Genomic DNA, 12,003 nt, shown 5'->3' with positions numbered 1-12,003 from the left:
AGGAGGTTCTAGCACATTGTTTCCTTCCCCTTTTCTAAGTGGTACATTCCATTCTATAGGCACTGAACTATGTAGATTCTAAAACTATTGCCTTGTTTCTTTAAACAGGTTCTGAATTCTTGTATGGAGATCACCACATCCATGCTGCTGACTTGCTGCCAGAAATCTGTCAGGGTAAAAATCTGTGCAGTCCAATCTTCCATACATATTGGCTGCTGGCTGTATACATTGCTGTTCATTCTTCAAGCAAGTAACCAGGATCAAGTCAAATCTCCAGGAAGAATCTAGCACCTTCTGAGGACTTGCTGACCTATTCGTGACATACTTGGCTATGTGAGTGCCTGTTGTTTGTTAGTGCAGGTGTAAAACTACACCTGATCCTAGCAACATTCACTCAACAGAAAGTCCCACTGTGTTCATTGTGGCAGACTCCCAAGAACATGTGCATATGATAAAAGTCCTCTTGCTAGGAATGGACAAATCAGTCTAATTCTGGTTCATGTTACTTCCACATGTGTTCATTATTAAGTCTGTTCCACCCATTTTCTGCATTAATGAAATTCTTATTAAAATATGTACTTCCACTATTACAGGGTGGTCCAAGGGCTGCCTTTTAAAATACCATTTCCCTTCTTGTTTTACAGGTACAGTCAAACCTCAGTTGTTGAACGCAATCCATTCAGCTTCCAAAATATTTGACAACTGAGGTGTGGCTTCCGATTGGTTGCAGGAGCCTCTTGCACTTAAGCGGAAGCTGTGCTGGATGTTTGGCTTCTGAAAAATGTTCGAAAACCAGAGCATTTACTTCCAGGGTTTTGGTGTTCAGGAGCCAAAACGTTCCAAAATGGAGGAGTTTGGGATACAAGCTTTGAGTGTAATAGACTCTTCAAGAAAACTCAGCTGCCCCTGCAATTAGCATGCAAATATTTTAATGGGGCTGCAAATGAAATTCAAGAGAATGTGATGACTGTGCTGCTCCTTCCAGGGATATTGTAGGCAGTGGGGAGGATGAATGCCCTCATGGGTCCATGGGGGCAGCCACCACCCCCCCATACAAAGTCCCCAGGATGGCTGGCACATCATCACATCCTGGCAGTCTCAGAGGCATGTGTGATTCCATTTTGAATGCCATCACAGCAGTAACTGGACTTTTTGGCTGCTTGGATCAGCTCAGCTGCTGCCTGCAAAGGAAGCCGGGAAACATTTTTAAAAGGCAGACCTTCTAGCAATAGTGTAAGTTAGCTCCCCACCACGGTTTGCAAAAATCCAAAAATCTGAGGGATAAGCATGCTCTGATTTGTACAGCAGCCCAGGAGGTATGGATCAAGCCAATTCAATAGGAAAATAAACTAAGGGAATTCCTCAAGCATCTGCACCCCTCCCTGTTGAATCTTAGATGCCTAAGGATCAATCAATCAGCTACTAAAGCTACAATCATATTTTGGGGAAATAAGCCTAACCGAACACAGTGAGAGCAAAGATTTATCAGACTGAGCTATACGCATTAATTCACAATTTACATTTTGAATTCAATACAAAATACACTCAAGATTAAATGGCAAAAAATGTGTTGTAGCACTGTACATTGCGAATGACACATGCATATTTAGATATCCAGGTCTCCCCACAATATATTTGGAATTGGGAGCTCGACCCTTTTCTAATTTTTGCTTCTTGGGTTATTGCAGGGTGACCTAACCATTTCAATGCATGAGTTGGCACATGAATCTTGTAATTTACATTCAGGGCTTTAAAATAAATATCTGCTCAAAAACAGCACACAGGCAAGACACTGCATTTTCAGTTAGATAAGTTGGATTTTCAGGGATACCAACAGAACAGATTCAACATAAACCTTTTGAAACATGACAGCTCTTTTAAAATGGTAATATCCATTCCTTTCCCGGGGAACTTTACAATCATTAACCAGTCAATTATCTGATTTTCTGCAACATGGAAATACAGGGGTGGCCATAAACAAAATAGTATTTTTAATTATGTTGCTAAATAATTACTCGTCCACACATATGTGGAGAAATTTATCAAAATTCTGTACCTGCTAACAAGACTTCAAGATCTGGTTTCAGTTAATGCTGACATTTAGTAAAGCTATGATTTAGTGGGCAATGAATTACACAAAGGCAGTTGACTGTAAGATATGCTAGAGATGAATAATATAACAGCATGGGGCAATTCTTTACTACTCATTCCCATTGTGGTTGTGCACTAGTTTAGCATACACAACAGTGTGCACCTGGTGAAGAATTAGCTGCACATTCAACCCACTGGACCTGCATGACTGCTTGCTAGTATCTTGCTGGTGTGTGGTTTCTCCAAACAACATTTTAGGCTCTGAAACTGTGAGCCATTAGAATACTGCTCAGCAAAAGAGAAATGTCTGGTCTGACAATAAGTCATGCATCATCACTTCAAAAGGGCAAGAATAAGACAGCTCCAACCTGGATTTTAATGTCTTGGCTAAGTTTCTCAGTCTCAGCGCGGTGAGCTTCCTCCAGACACACTTTCTCCTCCTGGTGTTGTTGTTGGAGCCTTGTGATCTCATTTCTCTGCTTCTCCAGCAGCTCTGCCTTCCCTTTCTCTGCTTCCTCGTGTAAACAGGCTTCTTCAATGTGGAGGAAAGAAGGAGAAAGCACGTGGACATGAGTGGCTTTCTGTAGTATTGGTTTGCTTCCACCCCCCACCCCCCCAAGCGCTGACTGTGTAGTGCATTAGTTCCAATACCCGGCTGACTTGCCATTCAATGTGTTAATCTAAATTTCACTTCACACTTTGGAAGGGGCAGTTTTACAAATGCAACTGACGTACTTGCATTCCAGAAGCCTCTTGAGATATATGCGCCGGAGTGTGCTAGATATGGCCTATCCAGGATGCAGGCATGCACTATTTTTGGACTCCCTCTAGAAGAGAATTGGGGTTAAGAGCAGGAGGTGTGAACTGGTTTGTTTACAGGTTTGTCCTAAGGATTAATAAAGCAGTGTTTGTGGATCTGCGATGGGCCACCAGAGCTTGCTGGCCCTTTAAGTAGACCATGACCCACACCACCAGACCCTAAAAAGGCAATGAATGCTCAGAAGACTTTTGGGCATTGCCTGCAAATGCCACATCTGGAAGATGATCACAACTGTGGAAGGATCGTGGCTGCCTTTAGAGTCCTTTCAACTAATATTCATTTAGCTATTTGGTACAGCTTCTTTATTGGGCAACTAAAACTGGTTTACGGGATTCATATTTAGCACAAAGGATGAGCACAATACCATGTAAATAATATGCATGTAGTGCTTTGAACACTTTAAACGAAAAATGTGTATATTATGTCCTTGCATCAAAGAATAACATGGTTGACTGATCAAACAGTTATGCTCTTTCCGATTCTAGGAGCAGCAAGTTGTTTCAGGGGCAAACGGCTCGCTTGTCTCCTTTGGAATAAGAGCCCTGGAGGGTTATAGTGTTTTGTAACATCTGCATGTACTAACAAATATACAGGCTGAGCATAGATGGAGGCTCCAAAGTCTGCCGTTCTCACATCAAGGCTGCTGGCAGAACAGCCTGCATCCTAGGACAGCCCAAAGTCCCAGATCATGTCTCTTCTCTTTCTTAAAAGCTGCCGATTCACACAGCTTGCTGGCATCATCCTCAACCAAAACAAGGATGGAAAGGTATGAGAAGACAGACATGCCCTCTTGACCCTTGCCAACTTTGCTATCCAAATTCCAGCTACTGAGAGCCATCAGCTAATCTCCTTAAAAAGGGGAAGATAGGTACCTGTCAAGATTACTCACAAACCCAGGTATTTAACAGAAAACTAGAGCTGAGCCAAAGTGTCTCAAAAGACATTTTCCTGAGAAAATTCCAGAGGGTTTACTTCCATCGCCCCCCCCAAAGGGTGATCGCCTTGCAGAATTGTGGCCAAATATTCTCTGCCATTTTTTGTGGAGGTCACCATTCCTTCTCTTCCCCCTTTCCCTCCACATTCACTGCCCTGGAGCAACACCTGGGGCATTGTGGAAAATACAAAATGGTGGCCAGGCTGCCAATACTTCTTCCTGCCACTTGTGGTGGTGGTGGCAAATAGATGATAGGTAGATAGATAGATAGATGATAGATAGATATACAGGAAGGGGAAGAAGGTATTGCCACTGCTAGTGCTGAGCCCCTTCTCTGAGAAACTGTTGTAAAACTTCTCCTCCCTCTGGAGAAATTTGGTGACATGTTAAATCCAATTTGTCTGCACACAAATAAGAGAACTTTGAAAGGCCATTTCCACACACAGCTCTACAAATAAAAACCATTCACCCATCTGAGTCAAAAATCAATGAGTTGAAAGGGACCCCAAGAGAGAGTCTGCCCTACTGCTCAACAGCTACAGGGCAGGAATGGTGCGCCCAAATTCATGGTTTGTTTTGGGACTGTATTGCTTGTAAGATCTGCACTGTGACACAGGCCAGTGTGTGCTGGTTTGTAAGCAATGCCTTTGAGAGCAGAATGTCAAGCTGGCACAGTTAGTGGAGAAATGCACAGATTACTCCTTTGCTCAAGTAATTGGAGTAAACCTTGCCACTCCAATAGTGCTACGCTCTCCCTAAAACATATCAGAAGCATAGCTGCACATTTAACAGCTATAAAGGCAGTTCTACGGATAAATGTTGATTCTTTTTACATCCTCTGCTGGAACTACCCTCTCCTTCAAGATATTGCTGCTTCCCCCTCCTGACCAGACTGGACTTCACTGTTCGTTAAATGGAGGTGTTGCTTATTTAGGGGAAATTCCTTGGCTAAGTGAGACAGCGCAGCTGCCAAAACTTTAGACCACGGTCAGTTTTTCACCTCACTCAACAAATACATAATTCATCTCAATAAATTCTACCTGCCTACGACAAGTAATATCAGGACAGGCTAGTATCATGGGCATCACACAGAATGTAGACTTATACGCTGCATGGATGAAATTAGTTTCTCATAGGAATTTTAGAAAGTAATTTTATTTATGTTCCACCTGGGAGTAGCTTATGCAGATACTGCTAGCATTACTAATGCTCTGTTGTTTAGGGAGAAGTGTGCCTGTCCTGCTCAGTTCCTTGCACCTATATTGCCTAAAGCTTCAGTTTAATATGCACAGGGGAATCTATGTTATCCAGTGTTGCACAGTTGTTCCAGTCTAACTAAGCAGATCTGGATATATAAGAAACCTCCCAAACATGCATCATTTCCTGAGTTTGGGTACCACCTGTCTACACTGCGTTGCTTTTAATGAGATGCACATTTGAAAGTGAATCCCCAATTCATACTCTGGGACAGTTAGTCACTTGTAAATACCATTTTAAAATGAAACTAGAGCTGGATTTGATGGGCTGGATTTGCCTCAGCTCCAGAAATCCTGGATTAAAATCCCTATTCCATGTTGAAATTTAGGGTGCTATTTTGTTTGGGTTTTTTTAAAAAAATAAAATTCAAATATTACAAGAAAAGAAATGTTGGCTAGCCTAACTGATTTTCCATTGCCATTTGTAAAGCCAGAATATTAAATAATCAGATTGCAGGACTGTAAAATGCTTGGTAAATGTCCAGACCATCTATTTCCCTAGGATTTAATCACTGGCGATCCCGGCTGTTTAAAGCAACAAACTGGCACATCCACCCAAAACAAGTCTACTCACCAGTTAACAGTCTAGCCTGTACACATCTGTCAGCAGACCCCAGACTACATATCAAGGCAAGCTGGAAGTTCTACCAGGAAAAGATCTACTCATGAATAAGCACCTCAGTTTGCTGCTTGTCATAGCAGGTGGAAGCACTTACCCACTGAAGGCTGGACTCATAAGTTACCATTTCTGAAGCCTTTCTTTCTGCAGCTAGATGTACCTGCCGTTGCCTTTTCATGTGTTCAATGCCTGTCCTTGTGAATGCATGGCCAGGATTGGTTGGGACTCTTTACATATTACCAGTGCTATTTTCCTAGAAAAACAGGTGCAGCAACCAGGGCTTTTTTTCAGGGGGAACTCACAAGACCTCAGTTCTGGCACCTCTCAGGTGGGCACTTTTGCCATTCGAAGAGGACGAGGGAGGTGTTCACAGTGGCACCTCTTTTTCTAGAAAAATAGCACTGGCTGGAACTCACTAGGAACTCACCCTTGATCCCTTATAATGGCAATGGTGCTCATCTGAGGGGTGCCGGAACTGAGTTCTTGTGAGTTTCCCCTGAAAAAAAGCCCTGTATATTATATACCTTTAAAAAATAAAATAGACATTGCTGATTTTAAAATGGAGAAGCTTCAAGATGATTTATGTCTGTTTGTATCTTACCATTTTCTGTCTTCAGTGCCTTTAGTTCACAGGATGCCTGTCCTCTTTCATGCTGAATTTTGATCTTTTTCTGTAGAAAAGACACAAACAGGATCACAACTCTCTCTTTTTTCCCATTCGTGAATGCTGAACCAAAACCGGGAAAGAACTACGCATTTCTGAGAAACCTTTATGCTGGCCGGTATTGGGACATTTCCTCCTGGTTTCCTGAGACACTAAAATAATTCAGCAATTCTTTGACATGGGACCTGCGGCACAATGAAAATCTCAGCTCCTCAGGCAGACATGTGACTCCCTCACCTCCCAGAGGACTGCCCTAGTGTGCCAGGAACAGCTACTGCACTGAAGGATGTTTCACAATCCACTGCCAGGCTTAATTTCTCTTAGCATGAGAACATGCCACTGTGGCAAAGGGTTGGCGCGGCAGTGCCTTGATTCACTCCAATGAACCAGCTGTCTGATGGTGTGAACAGGGAAGATCTTGCTGTGGCCTCGGACACTCCTCTTTCCTGCTGCCAACTCACACGATGAAGCAGAGAGAGTTAAAAGAAAGATCCCCTCATGTCTCGGAATGCGCATAGATCATAACACCCACCCCACTCCCTTGAGATTTATGAACCTTCCTCCTCCTTCTACCTAGCTTTCTGCTTTGCATCCTTGCAGCTGGCGTTCCCGACTCCAAGCCTCCACCTTTGCAGAGCAAGGAGCACATTGGGCCCCTCGCTCCCTCGAAGGGAAGGAACAGCTGGAAAACATGAAGGAGGCTTAAAGAACTGACAAACAAGGAGTGTGTCTGGCATCAAACTGCACAGGGCCGGGGTGTGCAGAACACACTTTCCAACGGCCTTGCCATGCACCTCCCCTTCACCCGAACTTCACACCGCAGATGCCCCGTTCTGCAAGAGCAACTGGATGGTCAATCGCGACGTCAGGCAACTGGGGGAAGCTTAGTTTGCTGCTCCTGCAGATCCACAGCTCTGAGGATGCTTTTTATAGCCAGCTCTGGAGCCTAGAAATAGCCTGTTCCAGGGCGCAGAGTGAGCGCAGGAATGAGAAGGGTTTGTGTGTGCATATTTTTTAAAAAGGGGCAATAAATCACAGGCAATTACAAGGATAAAGCCCAGTCCTAATAACTCCTCCAAATATCTGGCACAAGCAAAACTCGCTTAGGCTGCCGTTCAAGCGGTTACATCATCACCCAAGGAATGCTTTGTTAGAGCGTCAACTGCTGCTACCATCCCCACTTGAGCTCTGGTCCTGTCAGAGTTTCCATCCCAGCCTCGGTTTTAAATAGGGGTTTATATAAAAATGGGATTTAGGACCTTGCTTGGTAATATGGACTTGGCAGTCCTCCTCGTAGCCCCAGGCGGGTCAAGTTTATTTGCATTAACAACAATGGAAGAAGGAAAACAATTATATTTAGTTATTTCTAAATGGCCCAAGAAGGATGGGTTTTTCTCCCTTCCCCACTAACCCCAACAGGCAAGGGGGCTCTTCACAAATTCCACAAGGGGCTCCCTCCTTGATCACTGTTGTGTTTCTGTGACTCCAGGCCTGTCTTTTAGCAGCTTGACAGCAATGGTAGCTGGTGCTCAGCAGTGCTGGTGGGGTGGAAGGCCGAGAGACCAACAGTAGGTAGAAGCCGATTCTTGTTTTGTCCCCATCTTCCTCCCTGCTGAGTCCTACAGGGTTCCTTCACACTTTGTTTGCTCCACGCCTAGAAAGCACAGGTCTAGCTAGTTTTCTGCTTGTTGTCTGCTTTCAGGTCAGGACCAAATGGTCTTCTGTTTGCGCCACCGCTTTCCCCGGGAAAACAGTCTCTTTACTACTGAATTGGAGCAAACGTCAATCTGTGGACAAACTGGTTGACATTCCTGGGTTTTTATATTATTGTATTATTTTGGTCATTCAGAGGTCACAGTGTGTCCCTAGAGATCTCTGCACTCAGCTCACCTCTGCATAGTGGGCAAGCATCCCACTATTTGTTTATATAATCCTGTATCTCACACTCAAAGACAGAGTTGACTAGAACAGGCAGGATTTTTCCAGGTGTTATCCATATAAGTATTGTGCTGGTCTCAATTTCTAGTCTAAACAACAAAGGTAAGGTAAAGGCCCCCTGGATGGTTATGTCCCGTCAAAGGTGACTATGGGGTTGCGGCGCCCATCTTGCTTTCAGGCCAAGGGAGCCGGTGTTTGTCCACAGACAGCTTTTTGGGTCATGTGGCCAGCATCTGATGCAACAGAACACCGTGACGGAAGCCAGAGCTCATGGAAACACCGTTTACCTTTCCGCCACAGCGCTGTCTATTTATCGACTTGCACTGGTGTGCTTTTGAAGGGCTAGGTTGACATAAGCTGGGACAGAGCAATGGGAGCACACCCCATTGTGCCATCAACCTTCCGATTGGCAAGCCCAAGAGACTCAGTGGTTTAGACCACAGTGCCACCCGCTTCCTAGCAGATTGAGGAGGTGAAGTGGGTGAGCACAGGCAGACCTGTTCGTATTAAGAGTCCCAAATATTGTTACAATAGTACTCTTTTTTTAAAAAAATCCTCACAAGGTTGGCATGCAACCTATTTTGGTACAAATTAAATGCAAGTCTCTGGTGCTTGTGAGATTTAAGGGAGCAGGAAAGGCCTGTCACCTTGGCCCCCCTTGTGTGGTGTAGTGGTTAGAGTGCTGACCAGAACCTGGGAGAGCTGGGTTCAAATCCCCACTCAGCCATGAGGTACCTTTGGAGACCTCGGGTCAGTCACTGCCTCTTAGCCTAAACTACCTCACAGGTAGTTCAACTCCTTGGAAGAAAGGTAGGATATGTAATAAATAAATACCCCCAAGAGTAAGGGTGGGGAGGAAAGAACAGCCAGTGAATGGGTCTTTTGCTTCCTTCATGGACTACCAAAGGCATTGGTGTCTGTTGCCGTTCTGAGCCACCATTTCTTCTGATCTCATACAGCAGGAATGGTGAATCTGTTGCTTTATCTATTGTAGGGCTGGAAGGGACCCTAGTGCAGGAATATGCAACTGCCCCATACAGGAATCGAACCTACAACTTTGGTGTTATTGGACTCCAGCTCACATCAGCCCCAGCCAGCATGGGGATGATGGGAGTTGTAGTTCAGGAACATCTGGAGGGTTATAGCTCATCCCCGCTCACAACTCCAGCCACTATATAGAATGCAAGAAAGAGCCACGGGTAAATTGGGGAGGGAGAATTAGTACAGTTCCTTTAAAACTCATCCTGGCACTTGGAATTTCTGCAATTATTTCGCAAAACAGACTTCGAAGGATTTGCTGTCCGCTGCTATGTCTCTAAAGGAAGAAGTTCATGCAAAATGTTTTGGGAAGCTGCGGGCTGCAAAAGGACTTTAAAAACATAATGATGTGGGCATCAGTGCCCAGTGAGACAAAGCAGAGAGTTTTGGGCACTGCTTGTTCTGTACATGATCACACTGTCCTACATTTGCTGCACTAACTACTAGAGCCGATCTCTGCCAGGTTTTCTCTTTGTAGAATGCTATGTATGCGGTGGAGGAGGAAAGATGTTTCAAGATATAAAATAGCTGCATAGCATCTGCTTCTAATCAAAGGTAGCATCCAAATTCAGAGAGCAGTAGAGTGAGGTTGGGCACTGTTTTGAGGATAGGATATAGATGTTAGGGAGTGCTGCAGTAACCCTATGAGTCTGGGTGGGTTGTTTTTTTTTAAATACAGTGTGTGTAAAGATAGATAGCTGGGTAAGAAAGAAGAGCACATGTATCTGTTGTGTGTATTACAGTTACTAACAAAAAGAGAGAGATTAATTTCTGATAGCAAAATGCCTTCCTCAGCTGCTCTGCTATGAATCAAAGGGTCCTGTCAACAGATGGTTTTTAAAGCATCAAACAGCACTTCAGACAAGTTTGTGCTCTGGGATCCTGGAAAGATGCAGGCTGTTGTTGTTTATAAATATTTTTAATTAATTAGGCAAGAATTTCAATCACATTCAGGAATAAATAAATAATGGGGGGAAATGCAGTTGAATGAAAATGAAAATTAAACACACACACACACATATACAGTGAGAATTTGGGTCGTTTCATTCACAATCCCTGGAAAAATAATCATCTTCTGTATCTGTGATCTCTGCAATGTTATTTGGAACTGAAGCAAGTTATCTTGGTTTAAATGGGTATCTCTGTCAGCTCCAGCCACTATGCATGGGGTTGAAGATTAAAGACATATAAGGAGTTAATATGGCTTTTGTGGAGCATTATAAAGTCATGATTTTCTACATTACATGCATCCATACACAAGGGGTTTTCTTCTGTGGCAAATCACCATAATTAAAAAAACAAAACACATATGGCAAGTCAAAGAGAGAAGGGGAGAGCCTCATTCCTTGAGCTGCCTGTCTCCCTGTCAATGTGCTGTTAAAGCTGGAATGCTCCCAGTCATTTCCGTTGCTTTACAGCAGTGGTTTGGGAAGTGGTATGGAAGTTTTACTTAATCACAAACTTGGCAGAAGGCACGAGACACCACATGGAAAGTCCTTTCCCTCCAACTTGCTGGCCTTACTCTTTCTAGGCCAATGGTTCCAATTAGCCAAGAACTGCAGACTCCAGAACTTGGAAATTAATCAATAGCCAACTGGAATGCTCTATTGATTAGATTTAGATCTGGAAGAAAGAACATTGGTTTTTGTGTGTGTAAATGTAGACAATTACCGTACATGTAATGGACATAATGTAGGGTTAAACTTAGGCTGCAATCCTAACTACAGTTTCTAAAGACTACTTCCACTCTGAGCCCGGCTTCGGCTGGGGAGGGCGGGATATAAATAAATTTATTATTATTATTATTATTATTATTATTATTATTATTATTATTATTATTTACTTCGCTGTGTAAACATGTGCTGATGCTGAGCACTTTGTGGATCAGTCAGGCCCTATACTGTAATTAGTGACCAGCTTTATGAAATGTGTGAGCTTGTGAAACATTTAGAACTGTGCAGCAACCATCTTTTTATTTTATTTTATTTGGCAATATGGAAAGACTTTTAATTAAAATTAAGTAAAAACATATGCCCTGGACCTCTGCGGATAGAACATTTAACAACGTCATGAACCCCAAACCACTGCCAAGTTTCATCTTTTCAGCTTGTCTGGTAGGCAAAATTTAGTTACAACACCTTTTATCCTATTATCATCATGGCTTAGGACTTAACATATTACCGTATTTTTCGCGCTATAAGACACACCAGACCATAAGTCGCACCTAGATTTTGGAGGAGGAAAACAAGAAAAAAAATATTCTGAATCTCAGAAGCCAGAACAGCAAGAGGGATCGCTGTGCAGCGAAAGCAGCGATCCCTCTTGCTGTTCTGGCTTCTGGGATAGCTGCACAGCCTGCATTCGCTCCATAAGATGCACACACATTTCCCCTTACTTTTTAGGAGGGAAAAAGCGAGTCTTATAGAGCAAAAAATATGGTAACTTGTCCTGGCCCAATCAAGCTCTAGATTTCTGTTATCTGACATTTCCTTAAGGATGAGGTGTTGTAAATGTTCACCCCAATATAGAGCAGGAAGTTATGGCTAATCCCAGTTTCTATATTATACAGTGTATACCTGTGAAAACATAGCCCCAGTTCTCTCTCTCTCAAACAAAATATAGCACCAATTTTTAGAGCAAAGA

General features: G+C 43.3%; 1 protein-coding gene across 2 annotated transcripts in view; it reads right to left on the bottom strand.

Moving 5' to 3' along the window:
* The window catches only part of CCDC69 (coiled-coil domain containing 69), a 39,960-nt gene that overhangs the window by 12,587 nt on the left and 15,370 nt on the right, over nt 1-12,003 (bottom strand). Inside the window, exons 2-3 of one of the 2 annotated variants that reach the window (XM_081181148.1) lie at nt 6,322-6,391; nt 2,460-2,620 (exon numbers count right to left, since the gene is read on the bottom strand). In XM_081181148.1, coding sequence (XP_081037274.1) covers nt 2,460-2,620; nt 6,322-6,391 — 231 coding nt within the window. Of the gene's footprint in view, nt 1-2,459; nt 2,624-6,321; nt 6,392-12,003 lie in introns of both variants that reach the window. The other variant, XM_081181147.1, reaches the window with a different exon arrangement.

The sequence above is a fragment of the Podarcis bocagei genome (assembly GCF_964188305.1).
Source record: "Podarcis bocagei genome assembly, chromosome: 2".
Taxonomy (NCBI): domain Eukaryota; kingdom Metazoa; phylum Chordata; class Lepidosauria; order Squamata; family Lacertidae; genus Podarcis; species Podarcis bocagei.
This window is presented reverse-complemented; position numbering and strand designations above follow the sequence as displayed.